Source organism: Pseudophryne corroboree, chromosome 8, assembly GCF_028390025.1.
Source record: "Pseudophryne corroboree isolate aPseCor3 chromosome 8, aPseCor3.hap2, whole genome shotgun sequence".
Lineage (NCBI taxonomy): Eukaryota > Metazoa > Chordata > Amphibia > Anura > Myobatrachidae > Pseudophryne > Pseudophryne corroboree.
The window spans coordinates 445,718,976-445,734,196 of record NC_086451.1 but is presented as its reverse complement, the minus strand read 5'-3'; the positions used below and the strand labels follow the sequence as shown (position 1 = coordinate 445,734,196).

At 43.9% G+C, this 15,221-nt stretch overlaps 1 protein-coding gene across 1 annotated transcript in view; it reads left to right on the top strand.

Moving 5' to 3' along the window:
* Positions 1 to 15,221, top strand: part of LOC134949536 (complement C4-like) — a 198,375-nt gene that overhangs the window by 39,067 nt on the left and 144,087 nt on the right. The window contains exons 11-12 of the mRNA XM_063938161.1: positions 939 to 1,094; positions 2,601 to 2,786. Coding sequence (XP_063794231.1) covers positions 939 to 1,094; positions 2,601 to 2,786 — 342 coding nt within the window. The remainder of the gene's footprint in view (positions 1 to 938; positions 1,095 to 2,600; positions 2,787 to 15,221) is intronic.

Here is a 15,221-nt window from a genome sequence, read left to right as displayed (position 1 = left end):
CGTTGTACTGGGGCATAAAGGGCCCACCGGGGAATTCAGTAATAGGGGCCTGTCAGCCTCCAGAGGGGGTGTGGTCAGCCTCCACAGAGTGTGCAGTGGCTTGGGCCCTTTTATAAATATACAGAATATATAGTAAATACTAAAAGTTTGTAAATGAAAAATATTTTCTTTGAGGTCCTTGCCAGTTTACTAAAACTCGAGTGGCCCTGAAACTGAAATAATAGCTCACATATCTACGTTTCCTGATTGTCCAGGAGACTCCCCAATTTTTGAGGAGTCTCCCGGACTCCCATAAGAGTAAGTTGCCCTCCCCCAACATCCTGCCTGTTTCCTAGGTAAATGGGTGAGATGGGTAGTATGATGCTGCAAGCTGCGGGTCCATGAGGAGGGTGTGGGACCAATATGACTTGATGGTATGAGAATCAGGTCATTTTGGCCCCTAGAATTTTTATTTAAAAAATCTGCGCTAATATTATATGAAGTCTAGTACATCAAACATCTTGACACACATATTCACAATAATAACAAATAATTTATTAATTAGTGTTCCTGATAGCAACCGTTCGCCAATCAATCCAAAATTACAATATAAATATATATATATATATATATATATATTAAAAATAATATCAAAAATTCATATCAATATACAATCCCATATAGAGGTGGATTATTGTAAAGTTGATATAAAAAAGTTAATTAAATGCAATATATCCCCTTAAAATGCTTAAATGTCCAGAAGTTTATAATTGTAACTCTGTTATAATATTCCACAGCTGTTTCACAGAATAATGAATCAGCACCTTCCTCACTGGAGCTTACAGGCAACAGTACCCACTACATAAACTCTCTAACCTAACTTCAGTCAGCAATGCTAACCACCATGCCACATTGTTGCCTGTAAGCATGACATAACCTTATTTTTATCTCACATACAGGCAGAGGTCACGTATACCGGTGGCTCCCCGGCAATAGGTGTTAAGGTCAAATTCTCTAAATCTAAAGTTGATCTGGACTCCTTGCAGACCGATGAGGATGGACTAGTGACATATGCGATCAACACGGAAGCGCAGACAAAGTCCTTGGACGTTACGGTAACACAGATATATCTCGCCACCTCTCTTTAGTATGGGGCTCTGAGCACTGACCCAAAACGGAGGTTTAGTACAAGGCTTAGTACATCTGCCCTATATCTCCCCAGTGGAAAACTTTGGGTTTAATTCAGACCTGATCGTAGCCGCCCCGCATGTCAGGCCCTCCCCACCTCCCCCCGCAGAAGTACAAAAGTATCGCACAGCTTAACGCCGTCATCCCGCCCCCTCCCACCCAGTGAACGCCTCTACCTGTCAATCAGGCAGAGGCGATCGCTACGCTACGACAGCTGTCGGCTGTCGGACAAGCGCCGACGCATGCACACTTCAGACCCGATCGCTGCTGTGCCAAAATAGCACAGCAGAAATCCGGTGTGAATTACCCTCCTGGTCCCCAGTGATAATACGGTACCGCACCAATTGCAAGGATTAGCAGAAAATATACTGTATCTACCATACAGGTCAGGCGGCATCTAGGTAATTGTGGTCATAGGTGTGTAGTCAGTATATCGGCAGTCACTATGTCAACATTTATAATGTCAACACCAGAATGTTGATGCTTATGAGGTCGGTATAGTTACATTTCATATGCCGACATGACACCATTAACGTTAGGGTTCATGTTATGCGTAGGGTTAGCGTTAGGTTTAGGCATACCTTAAAAATGGATTGTCTGCATGCTGAACATTTCAATATGTTGTCTGTCGACGTCATCACCATGTTGACATTCTCATGTTGACATCATAAATGTCATGCTCACTGTCGAGCTACAGATGGAGCCATCTTCATTTTGGCCTTTAATAGGATTAATTGAGCCAGGGTAGTTGGACTTAATCCCCTGCTGTAATGACTTAAGCCCCTGCTGTATTGTTCTCTGTATTGTATTGCAGCTGAGAACAGTGGATGAAGGGTTTATGCTAATAAACCATGGTGCACCTAGGTGCAGCAGATAAACCAAGATGAGCGTGTCTCCATCTGTAATATGCCAAACATGTGATCATACTGATAATACTTCTCCTATGCTCCTAGACCTGGATAGTGTCTTCTCCAGTAAAAGCACAGAACTGGAATTTTAAAACACATTAAACTATTAATGCAGATGTACAGTATACCAGTGATACCTGTAGGTGGACAGGAGGGTAATGTTCATATGGGCACGGTGGCGTGTGCGTGGGCAGTAAGGAGGGTAATTGTGTGGGAAGGGCTTTTATGGTCTCTCCCTGCATTATTGCTGGTGCTTGATCCAGGGAACTAATTATTTCCCTGGACCAACCTAACAATCAGGGTATTGGCGGTGCTGTCTGTTGAGCGTGACCCAAAAGTGGTGATCTGGTCCGTCGGCTTGAGCCTGTAGGCCAGAACTACTAGCAGATCACTTTGGTGACTGAGCTGGACCACCAGAACACGCTGCGTGCCGTCACCGTGACTACTTTCCTCGCTGTTACATTCAGCCTTTCTCTTCCACTTACTGGAATGCTAAACTCTGTCTTTTTAATGACTTATCCACAGATCACAGCGGGTGGAGCAGAAGGGCGGCAGGAGGAAACAATAAATCTTATTCCCTATACCTCTAAAACGAACAGTTTCCTCCATTTGGAAATAGTCAGCAAAGTGCTGAGCCCTGGAGAAAATCTCAAGGTGACAATGAAGGTGCATACGCCCAACCCTGAAAGTGTCAAGAAAGTATATTACATGGTGAGTGCGTTATGGGACAAGGTGAGAACACGGTCAGTTCTCTCACACATGACAGCGGCATTTGTCATGGACTGTAATGGTGGAGTTTGGGAAATTCTGCGTGACACGGTGTTACACATCTACAGCGCTCTCAGTCTCACCCGCTCCTCTCTGTGTCTCCAGCCTATTTCACTCACGTAGTTCCTCCTGGCCTAATAATTGCCACCTTCCCCCTGATCATCACTACTTCTTTTTTTTAACATGTGTAATAGAAAAGGAAATGGGGGTACGGAAAAAAAAAAAAAAAGAAGGGGGTGGGGGGAATACGACAATATGGTACAGACAGTTATACGAAAGTATCAGTACAGCAACAGATCGGCTCCGATGGTATTACATAATCATAAAAATAAAACTCAAATCACAGCGTCGTAGATAATAGACAAGTAGCGAAAGATGGGAAAATGGAAGTGTCAATAAGGATGAGCAGTACTACCGTTATGGTAAAGGGACTGGTTGGTGGCCCAAAATTTAGATTTACATTCAGTGCGTTTGGCCATCTGAATTTCTGTAGTCATATTTGTTAAACAGAATAGAGTTTATCTATCAGGTAGTTGGGGAGGAGGACAGGGATAGTTCTAAAGAGGTATAGGATTTTGGGGAAGATCATCATTTTTAAGGCCGCTATACACCTGAACCATGACACTTGACACATCATCCAGTCCGTCGTCAATTATGTGATTTGTCGTAACAGAGGTAGATAATTAGCTGAGATTAAATCAGAAACATTCGGTGTAATCTGTATTCCCAAGTATTTTAAACCTCTATCTTGCCAGTCAAACGTGTAGATAGTTTTCAGATTGTGGATCTCATTCACAGGAAGGTTAATAGGCAAAGCTTCAGTTTTGGTATTATTCAATTTATAAAATGAAACTGTAGAGAATTCTTCCAAAACGGGGAAGAGATGTGAAAGAGCAGAGTAGGGTTCTACTAATGTGAGCAATACGTCATCAGCGAAAAGGCAGATTTTGTAAGCGTAACCAAATAATCTGGACCCTTGATATTAGGGTTTGATCTGATTTTTTCCGCTAGGGGTTCTATCAGTAGCGCAAACACCAATGGAGAAAGAGGACATCCTTGGCGTGTCCCGTTAGTGATAGGAAATTTAGATGAAAGCATGCCGTTAACATACACCTTGGCTGATGGGTTTGTATAAAGGGCTAATATGGAGGCTAGGATCCTACCAGTAAATGCAAACTTACCCAACACTGCCTGCGTGTAGCTCCAATGAACACGGTCAAATGCCTTTTCCGCGTCTAATGATAACAGTAAAAGAGGAGAGTTAGTGTTTGAGTAAATGTCTATTAGATTAATAATTTGTCTAGTATTGTCAGGGGATTGTCTCCCCTGGACGAATCCAACCTGATCTTGATGTAACAAACTAGGCAGATAAGGGCACAATCGGTTTGCTATAAGTTTCACGTAGATTTTAATGTCCGTGTTCAAAAGGGCTATTGGGCGGAAATTAGGCATATATACCGGGTTTTTACCCGGTTTTGGGAAAGCAACTATACGGGCTTCCAACATCTCATCCGGGAAAGTGCCGTACTCAGATGCATGGTTAAAGACAGTGGTCAGGGGTGGAACCAAAGATTCCTTAAAACTTTTGTAGAAATTATTAGTATACCCGTCAGGGCCCGGGGATTTATGCAATGGCAGGGAATCAATGACAGCAGGGATTTCCTCTTGGGACCATGGTGTTGCCAAGAATTGCAAAGTGTCCTCGTTTAGAGTTGGGAGTTTAATTCTATTTTAAAATTTATCAATTAAAGGCATAGTGGGTTGAGGGGTCAAGTGTTCTTCCTTTAAATTATAAAGAGACAAATAATATTCGTCGAAGGCATTTGCTATGTCCGAGGGATTGGTTACCTTTATCGAGCGTAAAGTGTTTATTGATTTCACCCGATCCCTAGCAGCTTTGCCTCTTAGTTTCCTTGCAAGCATTCTGCCTGCTTTGTCACCGTGGGTGTAGATTTTTTGCTTTAATTTAAATAGATTTTTATGGACCTCTTTAAATAAGATTTTATTCATTTCTTCCCTGGCAGTAATGAGGTTACGATAAATCTTTCTACTATCTGGAGATAATTTAAGTTTTTTAAGGGACACTTTGCGGAGACGTGCAGCTGCCTGAATAGCCACACCCCTGATCTCCGCCTTCAAGGCACACCAATTATTGAATTGAGATGTATCCTCTGGATGGTTTACCTCTAAATATTGAGAGATGGCTAGGGTAAGGGATTGCTTGGCTACCAAGTCCCTCAGTAAATGATCTCCAAAACGCCATATTCTAGATGGGGTTTCAGAAGGAGATGTTACAAACTTTAAGAATAGGGCTGAATGATCCATCCAGGAGACTGGCAAGATAGAGGCCTTTTTCACCCATTGTAAGGTCCATTTATCAGAAATGGCTAGATCAATCCTCGAGAAAGAGGAATGGACCGGGGAAGATAAGGTGTAGTCCCTACATGAAGTATTTTTAGCCCTCCATATATCGTATAGTTCATATTCATGGAGAATATGTCGAAAGGCTCGGGAATTATCATGTGTCGTGGTCGGGTGCAATAGGCGTCGAGTGGATGATCTATCCACCAGTGGATCGGGAGCAATATTAAAGTTGTCCAAAATTAAGAGGGACCCCACTATGTTTTTCTGAAGAACTCTACAAAATTTCCTGAGAAAAGGGATTTGTATAGTATTGGGAGCATATTCAGCTGCTAACGTCATAGATTTATCGTCTAGTTTCCCTTGTAGAATTATATATCTGCCTTCCTGGTCAGACAGTTGTTTATCCAGAACAAAGTTGCAATTAGAACAGCTACCCCCGCTTTCTTGGAGGGTCTGTTTGCTGAATTTGTTATTAATAAACGATGGGGGGGGGGCAGAATTAATTAAGTGTATTTCCTGTACCGCCACTATATGGGCCTTTTGTTTTGCAAAATAATTCAAGGCTATTTTGAGTTTATTTAGGGAATTTAGACCCTTAGCGTCAACTGAGAGTATGTTAACCATATTGACACCTAAGAACAGAGTTGCTAAAGAATGAGAACCGGTCCGGTCCTGTGGTAGCAGTGATTACAATAAAAAGTACCATTAGCCTAACAACATTTGTACCAAAGTCTCTAGTGCTAGCATAAAGTCTATCATATGAAGGGAGTGGGGGGGGGGGAAGGTGGAGAGGAAAGAAAAAAAGGCAGCAGATAAGTGCCGCCATAGGCTGCCAGCGAGGGAAACACAACGGGGACGTGGTGGGGTCAGAAGCCCACCCTTGCTACATAGTACTTATCATTGCAAGTGTAACAACTTGTTAACCAGTAACTAACATTGTAACTTCTTAGTCTGGATAAATTGAGCATTACTGCCCTATGGGGGTCATTCAGAGTTGATCGCTAGTGAAAAATGTTTGCAGCGCAGCGATTAAGTGAAAAAGCGGCACTTCTGCGTATGCAGCGCAGTGCGCACGCGTGATGTACTTTCACAACGGCTAATGTATTTTTACACAAGGTCTAGCGACACTTTTCAGTCGCAATGCCAGCCGCAGAGTGATTGACAGGAAAGGGGCATTTCTGGGTATCAACTGACCGTGAACGCGGGGCGTGTTTGTGACGTCAAATCCGGAACTGAATGGTCTGAAGTGATCGCAAGCGCTGAGTAGGTCTGGAGCTACTCTGAAACTGCACTTTTTTTTTTTTTTAGCCGCATTGCGATTCCTTCATTCGCACTTCTGCTAAGCTAAAATACACTCCCCGAGGGCGACGGCATAGCGTTTGCACGGCTACTAAAAACTGCTAGCGAGCGATCAACTCGGAATGACCACCTATGTCTGGAAATATGGCCCAAAATGTGTACAAACATCCTAACTTAATGTTAGTTTTAAGTCCAATCCGACACCGTGAACAAAGTAATCGTCCAAATAGATACAGCCAGTAGTGGTGTCCGACAGGCAAAGTAACCCATCTTAAAATAAGATTTTACTCACCGGTAAATCTATTTCTCGTAGTCCGTAGTGGATGCTGGGACTCCGTAAGGACCATGGGGATTAGCGGCTCCGCAGGAGACTGGGCACAACTAAAGAAAGCTTTAGGACTACCTGGTGTGCACTGGCTCCTCCCACTAAGACCCTCCTCCAGACCTCAGTTAGGATACTGTGCCCGGAAGAGCTGACACAATAAGGAAGGATTTTTGAATCCCGGGTAAGACTCATACCAGCCACACCAATCACACCGTATAACTCGTGATACTATACCCAGTTAACAGTATGAAATATAACTGAGCCTCTCAACAGATGGCTCAACAATAACCCTTTAGTTAAGCAATAACTATAAACAAGTATTGCAGACAATCCGCACTTGGGATGGGCGCCCAGCATCCACTACGGACTACGAGAAATAGATTTACCGGTGAGTAAAATCTTATTTTCTCTGACGTCCTAAGTGGATGCTGGGACTCCGTAAGGACCATGGGGATTATACCAAAGCTCCCAAACGGGCGGGAGAGTGCGGATGACTCTGCAGCACCGAATGAGCAACCTCTAGGTCCTCCTCAGCCAGGGAATCAAACTTGTAGACTCTTGCAAAAGTGTTTGAACCCGACCAAGTAACAGCTCGGCAAAAGTTGTAAAGCCGAGACCCCTCGGGCAGCCGCCCAAGAAGAGCCCCTTTCCTCGTGGAATGGGCTTTTACAGATTTAGGGTGCGGCAGTCCAGCCGCAGCATGTGCAAGTTGAATCGTGCTACAGATCCAGCGAGCAATAGTCTGCTTAGAAGCAGGAGCACCCAGCTTGTTGGGTGCATACAGGATAAATAGCGAGTCAGTTTTCCTGACTCCAGCCGTCCTGGAAACATATACTTTTCAGGGCCCTGACTACGTCCAGTAACTTGGCATCCTCCAAGTCCCAAGTAGCCGCAGGCACCACAACAGGTTGGTTCACATGAAAAACTGATACCACCTTAGGAAGGAATTGGGAACGAGTCCTCAATTCCGCCTTAGCCATATAAAATACAGATAAGGGCTTTTGTATGACAAAGCCGCCAATTCTGATACATGCCTGGCCGACGCCAAGGCCCACAGCATGACCACTTTCCACGTGAGGTATTGTAGCTCCACGGATTTAAGTGGCTTAACCCAATGCGACTTCAGGAAATCCAACACCACGTTGAGATCCCACGGTGCCACTTGAGGCACAAACGGGGGCTGACTATGCAGCACTCCCTTAACAAAAGTCTGAACTTCAGGCAGTGAAGCCAGTTCTATTTTGGAAGAAATCGATAGAGCCGAAATCTGGACCTTAATGGAACTCAATTTTAGGCCCATAGTCACCTCTGACTGTAGGAAGTGCAGAAATCGACCTAGCTGAAATTTCTCCTTTTGGGCCTTCCTGGCCTCACAGCACGCAACATATTTCCGCCATATGCGGTGATAATGGTTTGCGTTCACTTCTGTCCTAGCTTTAAATAGCGTAGGGATAACTTCCTCTGGAATGCCCTTTTCCTTCAGGATCCGGCGTTCAACCGCCAGGCCGTCAAACGCAGCCGCAGTACGTCTTGGAACAGACAGGCCCCCTGCTGCAGCAGGTCCTGTCTGAGCGGCAGAGGCCATGGGTCCTCTGAGATCATTTCTTGGAGTTCTGGGTACCAAGCTCTTTTTGGCCAACCCGGAAAAATGAGTATAGTTCTTACTCCTCTCCTTCTTATTATTCTCATTACCCTGGGTAAGAGAGGCAGAGAAGGGAACACATACACCAACTGGTACACCCACGGTGTTACCAGAGCGCCCACAGCTATCGCCTGAGGGTCCCTTGACCTGGCGCAATATCTTTGTAGCTGTTTGTTGAGGCGGAACGCCATTATGTCCACATGTGGCCTTTCCCAACGGTGTACAATCATTTGGAAGACTTCTGGAAAAAGTCCCCACTCTCCCGGGTGGAGGTCGTGTCTTCTGAGAAAGTCTGCTTCTCAGTTGTCCACTCCGGGAATGAACACTGCTGACAGTGCTAACACATGATTTTCCGCCCATCGGAGAATCCTTGTGGCTTCTGCCATCACCATCCTGCTCCTTGTGCCGCCCTGTCGGTTTACATGAGCGACCGCCGTGATGTTGTCTAACTGGATCAGCACCGGCCGGTGTTGAAACAGGGGTCTAGCCTGACTTAGGGCATTGTAAATGGCCCTTAGTTCCAGAATATTTATGTGTAGGGAAGTCTCCTGACTTATCCATAGCCTTGGAAGTTTCTTCCCTGTGTGACTGCCCCCCAGCCTCGAAGGCTGGCATCCGTGGTCACCAGGACCCAGTCCTGTATGCCACCACAACAGCGACACCCTGGCCCTTGGAGACAGGGTTATCCGCCGATGCATCTGAAGATGCGACCCGGACCACTTGTCCCACAGATCCCACTGGAAGATCCTTGCATGGAACCTGGCGAATGGAATTTCTTCGTAAGAAGCTACCATCTTTCCCAGGGCTCGCGTGCATTGATGCACCGACACCTGTATCTGTATTAGGAGGTCTCTGTCTAGAGACGACAACTCCTTGGACTTCTCCGCCAGGAGAAACCCTTTTTATCCTGTTCTGTGTCCAGAACCATACCCAGGAACAGTAGACGCATCGTAGAAACCAGCTGCGACTTTGGAATATTCAGAAACCAGCCGTGCTGTTGTAGCACTTCCCGAGATAGTGCTACTCCGACGAACAACTGCTCCCTGGACCTCGCCTTTATAAGGAGATCGTCCAAGTACAGGATAATTATTTCGGCCATTACCTTGGTAAATTCTGGAATTGGTAATGACAATCCTGTACCACAATTTTGAGGTACTCCTGGTGAAGAAGGTAAATAGGGACATGCAGGTAAGCATCCTTGATGTCCAGTGATACCCTGAAATTCTCCAGGCTTGCAATAATCGCCCTGAGCGATTCCATTTTGAACTTGAACCTTCGTATATAAGTGTTCAAGGCTTTCAATTTTATAATGGGTCTCACCGAACCGTCTGGTTTCGGTACCACAACATTTTGGAATAGTAACCCCCGCCTTGTTGTAGGCATGGAACCTGCCGAATGGAATTGCTTCGTAGGAAGCTACCATTTTTCCCAGGACTCGCGTGCAGTGATGCACCGACACCTTGTCAAAGTCAGAAAAATATTACATAGAGAGACCATATAAACTGCACACATATAAGCCGCTATACTTGCAAATATGCGCAGCGAGCACAGCAAACACCAGACGTCATGGAGATTTAGAATTGGCTGATGAATTAATGTCATGGATGTGTATCATTTGAACCGAACCAGATAAACACATCATGTTTGGTATTGAAGCAAGCAGAATAAGGTGTGGTTTAGTTTGAGACCTATTGTGTTGTCGTGGGACATTGCAGCGGATAGATATGATCATATGTATAAAAGTTAAGATCAGCTTTGTTGGGAACAATGGATGATCAACTAAGTTTTCAGGTCTGAACCTGATTAGCATATACAAAGAGAACAGTGATTCAATACAAAAGCTAGAGAGACCCCTCCCCCAGATACTGGTCAAACAGGAAGGTAGTGGTCAGGTGTGGCCTCAGAGAACAGATGTAATGTAGCTACACTCACACACAGACACACACAGCTACCTGGCACCCAGCAGCATGGAGGCTACATCCCCAGGACTGACCAGGCACCAAAGGCTAAGTATTGAATCCACATGGCTAGATAAGGGAATATAGACAGATTGCTTTCTGGTTTAAATAGGATGTTGTAGCTTGGTTGTGTGATTGTTGGGTGTTAGTGTTGGTGCCCTGTGGAATCTGTGATGGTAGCTGGGATCTTGTTAATCATAAATACCACCATGCAGTAGTTTTGAATATGTGCTGGTAGCAATGGCAGGCTGATACTTGTGAGTACATTGTGATCTGGTCTTGTGATGAATATGCTCTGGTTAGTGAGATACTGAAGTTGTTTGGGATGTGAAATTATGAGATGGTTCTAGGAAGTTGGATTACATTGTGAAAGGTGATTTGGAATGTGAAATTATAAGATGGTTCTAGGAAGTTGGATTACATTGTGAAAGGTGATTTGGAATGTGAAATTATGAGATGGTTCTAGGAAGTTGGATTACATTGTGAAAGGTGTTTTAGATGGTTTGGAATTGTAAAATCAGAACATATGCATTGTTTTGAGGCTTGGACATTTTGGAGTAAAATGGAGTCTTGTGTTTTCTGCTATGTGATTGTGGTGCCATGTGTTTGGACCTGCAAATCTAAAATGGCTGCTGCTGGATGTCTTCCCCTCCCCCTTTCAGGCATGTGGTGTGGTCTTTGGAATCAAGTGGAGGTTTCTCAAAATGGAGTCTAGCTTCCATCCCATGCTGTATTCAGCATTGACTAACTGCGCAGCGATTGTCTCTCACATATGTAGTTTTATCTGCAACCATGTTGTCTCTTATTTAACGTAATCATTGTTTTTCTGTGAGCCAATTTCTCTCATCTCTCTCTCTCTCTCTCTCTCTCTCTCTCTCCCTTCTCCTTTCTCTCATATCTCCCCTAGACTAATATAGTATTGTTTTGTATTAGATAGTATTGTATTTTGGTTAGGAAGTCTCTGTTATATTGTAGTGTATCATATGTACTGTTATCCTTTTTTTTTTTACAAGTATATTAGATATAATACAGTTAATAGGCTTTGGAACCCTAAACCAGTATCTGTGTATTTTCTATAGTGTTAAGTGTTCACTTGAGCGTCGGTGACGCACAAGCAGCTTTGTAGTTAGTCAGGTTACACAAGGTTGCACTTACACCCTGTACTCACATTAAGGTATGCAGTGTATTTCATTGATATAAGGTTTTACATAAAGGTATAGTGTTGTGAGCGTCTGCATCGCTGGTGACCTCCTCGTGGTCTCGAGCGTAAGCTACGCCATAGCGAATCATTTCCCTAGACATAACCAATAACGTGTCCTGTGATCACTGGGCCGCGAGCGAACGTGACGCTTGAGCGTCTCGCCTACGGCTGAGCGATCGTTACGCAAATAGCGTACCATCACGGTACTTCTTAAGTAAACAGCGTACAGTGTTCTTAGACTTCTTAAGGTGTTTTATACGACAAAGGAATTCAGCATTGTCAATTGGGGACTCGTCCGATCCTTTTCACATCTGCACTAGGTAGATCAGCAGACATTATCCCCCAGCAAAAGGGTGGGAGGTTGTCTCGCAGTTGCTGACGGGATAAGCGTCTGCTTCACTTAGGTAAAGAGTGCTGAAGGAATCCGGGACCGGAAGTAAGAACAAAACGCTTGTGTCTTTTTTAAAACTGTTTATTTTTCTTTTGTCTTGCGTACGCACGCATATATCTGCATTTCTGTTTCATTTTCGTATATCACTATTCCTGTCTGCCAAATTTTATAGTTGATAGAAAGGGCTAAAAGGAGATTTGCTGTTATTTAATAAGTAGAGGTAATAGTTAAAGTATAGAACAACACACGGCTTGTCCGAGAGACGAGGCAGCCAGTGTGCAGTGTGGATTGCGGTAGATGATCAGGGATCATCTACATTGATAAAATATATATTGTGTTACGGTGGATCCTTTGCATTGCGTACACGTGTCACTAACAAAGACTAGCGTACGCAATCCGAAAGGCAGACGCACGCAGCGTACATTACGCAACGTAGCGTCTGGTTACGCCCACGTAGCTCAAGTTGTGATAAAGTTGAATTAGCGCAAAAGCGATAAGTAGCGCAAAAGTGAAGTAACGCAAGGCGATAAATAACACAAATTGATTTCAGCTTTCCAAAACTTAGTTTAAATACCTTGTTTTACTGTAGTACCTCTGGGGAGAGCTATCAGACTACGGGAAATGATTTTTCTGATCAGAAAACTATAAGAATGATAGTGGGTTGAAAACGGTATGAGTGTATTGAATCCCGCTTTGTGGACTTTGTGATCTATGTGATAATCCCGCTTTGTGGACTTTGTGATCTATGTGATAATTTGTGATCTATGTGGAATGTGATAAGCACGATCTGAGTGAAAACGTGCAACAGAGTGTGATAAAGTTTTCGTTGTATTACGCTCTGGCTGTTTTGGAGCACAGTAGGGAGACTCCAATGATCCTACCATTTATGGGCAACAAGTGTCTATAAGTGGTACGATTGGACCGCACGGTTGTATGTGTGACCAATAACGCAACGGGATATGAGGTCGTATATCCATGCGTAAATCTTGCCCTCATACGTGTTGTAGGGAGCACATGCAAGCGTGATTTGTGTAAAGAAAAAGGAAGGGAATTTTCTCAGGAAAATCTCTAGAGATAGGGCCTGCAACGGCTACACGTATCTGCTAGAAGGCGGAATGGAGATACCCGGAGCAGAAGAAGTTCAGTGGAAGAGCTTTAAGGATTTCCAACGAAGTTCTGTGTTTGGTGCATTTTAGGAAGTTTTTTTCTGCGTTAAAAAGGTCCACAATGGCAGCCAAGTGCACAATACAGAGACGGTCGGAGGTCAGGATTCAGACTCCAGAGGCTTGCAGACCCCGAGGGTCTGCTCGGTTAGTAATGTGGGGGAAATATGGTCCCCACTCTGAGACCTTTTGTGATGAATGGACACGAATGACTGCGGGGGATAAGGCACCATTTCCCGGGATAGGTAGTTTTGACTCAGAGGTGTTGCATAATTTAAGGCGAAGGATATGTCTCATCAAATCAGCAAAGAGACGAATCAAGCATTATGATTGTTTACAAATATGGCAACAGGAGAGTGAAATGCAAAGAAATATAACTTACTTACCTAACTTTCATCTTGAGAGAGGAGAAGTGGCAATGGAGGGGATTGTGGTTGCGGAGAGAAGCACAAGGGTGAACAATAAAAATGCTCTTAGCAACAGTAGTACAGATAATAAGAATAAGTGTAATAAATGTAACAAAGATAATTGTAATACTGTTGAATGTACAACTATTAACCCATGCAAGTCGCACCCCATGTTAAACTTTCCTCAGGAACACCAACCAGAAAGTGAACCAAGAACGATGTCGGCACCTCTTTCAGAAGTCATCACACAAGACGTCCAGGTGGACACGACCCAGTCGGTAAAAACTGTAATCAAACCCCCTAATGGAGGGTCAGGTGAGGTCGTGTTCACAGGTATGTATGGTAATATACATCACACACAAACAAATGTACACCACAGAGAGGTAGCTGTGTCCGTATTAGCGAGCAACTTGAAAGACACACTAAAAATTAGGGTACAAACTTCAATACCTCATTGGAGAGGTATCTCGGTGGCGGCATTAAGAGAGTCCGCTATCGAGCATGACCGAAATATCCAAAGAACCAGGGAAGCGCAGGGAGAGCGGTTGATGACACTGAACATCCAAGCACTAGAGGATGCATCAAGTCGACCGGAACCCCAGGCCCCTAGCACATGGAGAAGGCCAAGGATTTGTTACCATTGTAGAAGAGAAGGGCATTATGCCAACAACTGTAATAACCCACATAAAGTTAGACCCCCTAGACATGAAAATGAGCATGAATATGACACACCATTATAATCAGGGATCATATAGGAAGAATTTTGGGCCACACCCATAAAATATAGTCAAGAAAGGTGATCATTAGGACTGATGGTAAGCCTGAGGTAACGATTAATAAAGTGGGAGGTCATTCACTAAAGACACAGGGATGACCAGGTGAAACGTTGTAAATGTATTTGTGAAAAATGTTTTTTTCTCTCTCTCTCTCTCTATCCCCATCTATGACGAGTATTGGTAAGAATTCACACATTGCATATCAACTTGGTCCTTGCAGAAGTCTACCAAACCCCAGCATAACCTCCGCCACAATGTATTTCTGGCCAGATACAGACAATGGAGTAATGCAGGAGCTGGTGGGGAGGGACTGCTCAAGGAGACCATTAGACACATAGATATGACAGCCTAATAAGTCTGACAATGTTTTTCTAATGCTAACAATGTTTTCTTAATGTTGACAATGTTTAAAAATGCTTTGTTTCTCTTTTCTTATTGGTGGTTATTGTCGAGTTATGTAATGTATATATGCACATGAATTGTTCTCTATCTCTTTTGTTTTTTTTTGTTGTCTCTCTCTTCCCACTCATGTTCCCATGGTTTAAAGATGGTATGTCACCCCTCAGTTGGACCTATGGTAATGCCAGATTTTTGCTCCTTAACAGAAAGATCGCTGGATGGGAAGGAATATTGCATCACCAGAATGTTCGTTTGGAAGACTGAGAGACAGCACCTTTTGAGAGGACAGCAGAACAAGAAGAACAACAAGACGAGAGAACTTATTATCGTAACAAGTTCTCTCCCCCTCAGACGGTTTTCTTATACCCCCTTTACAAACTTCTTCTTTTCTCCTCCTGTAAGATGGACTTGCCCCAAGAGACTGTGATATGGATTTTTCCGTTAACCATGATG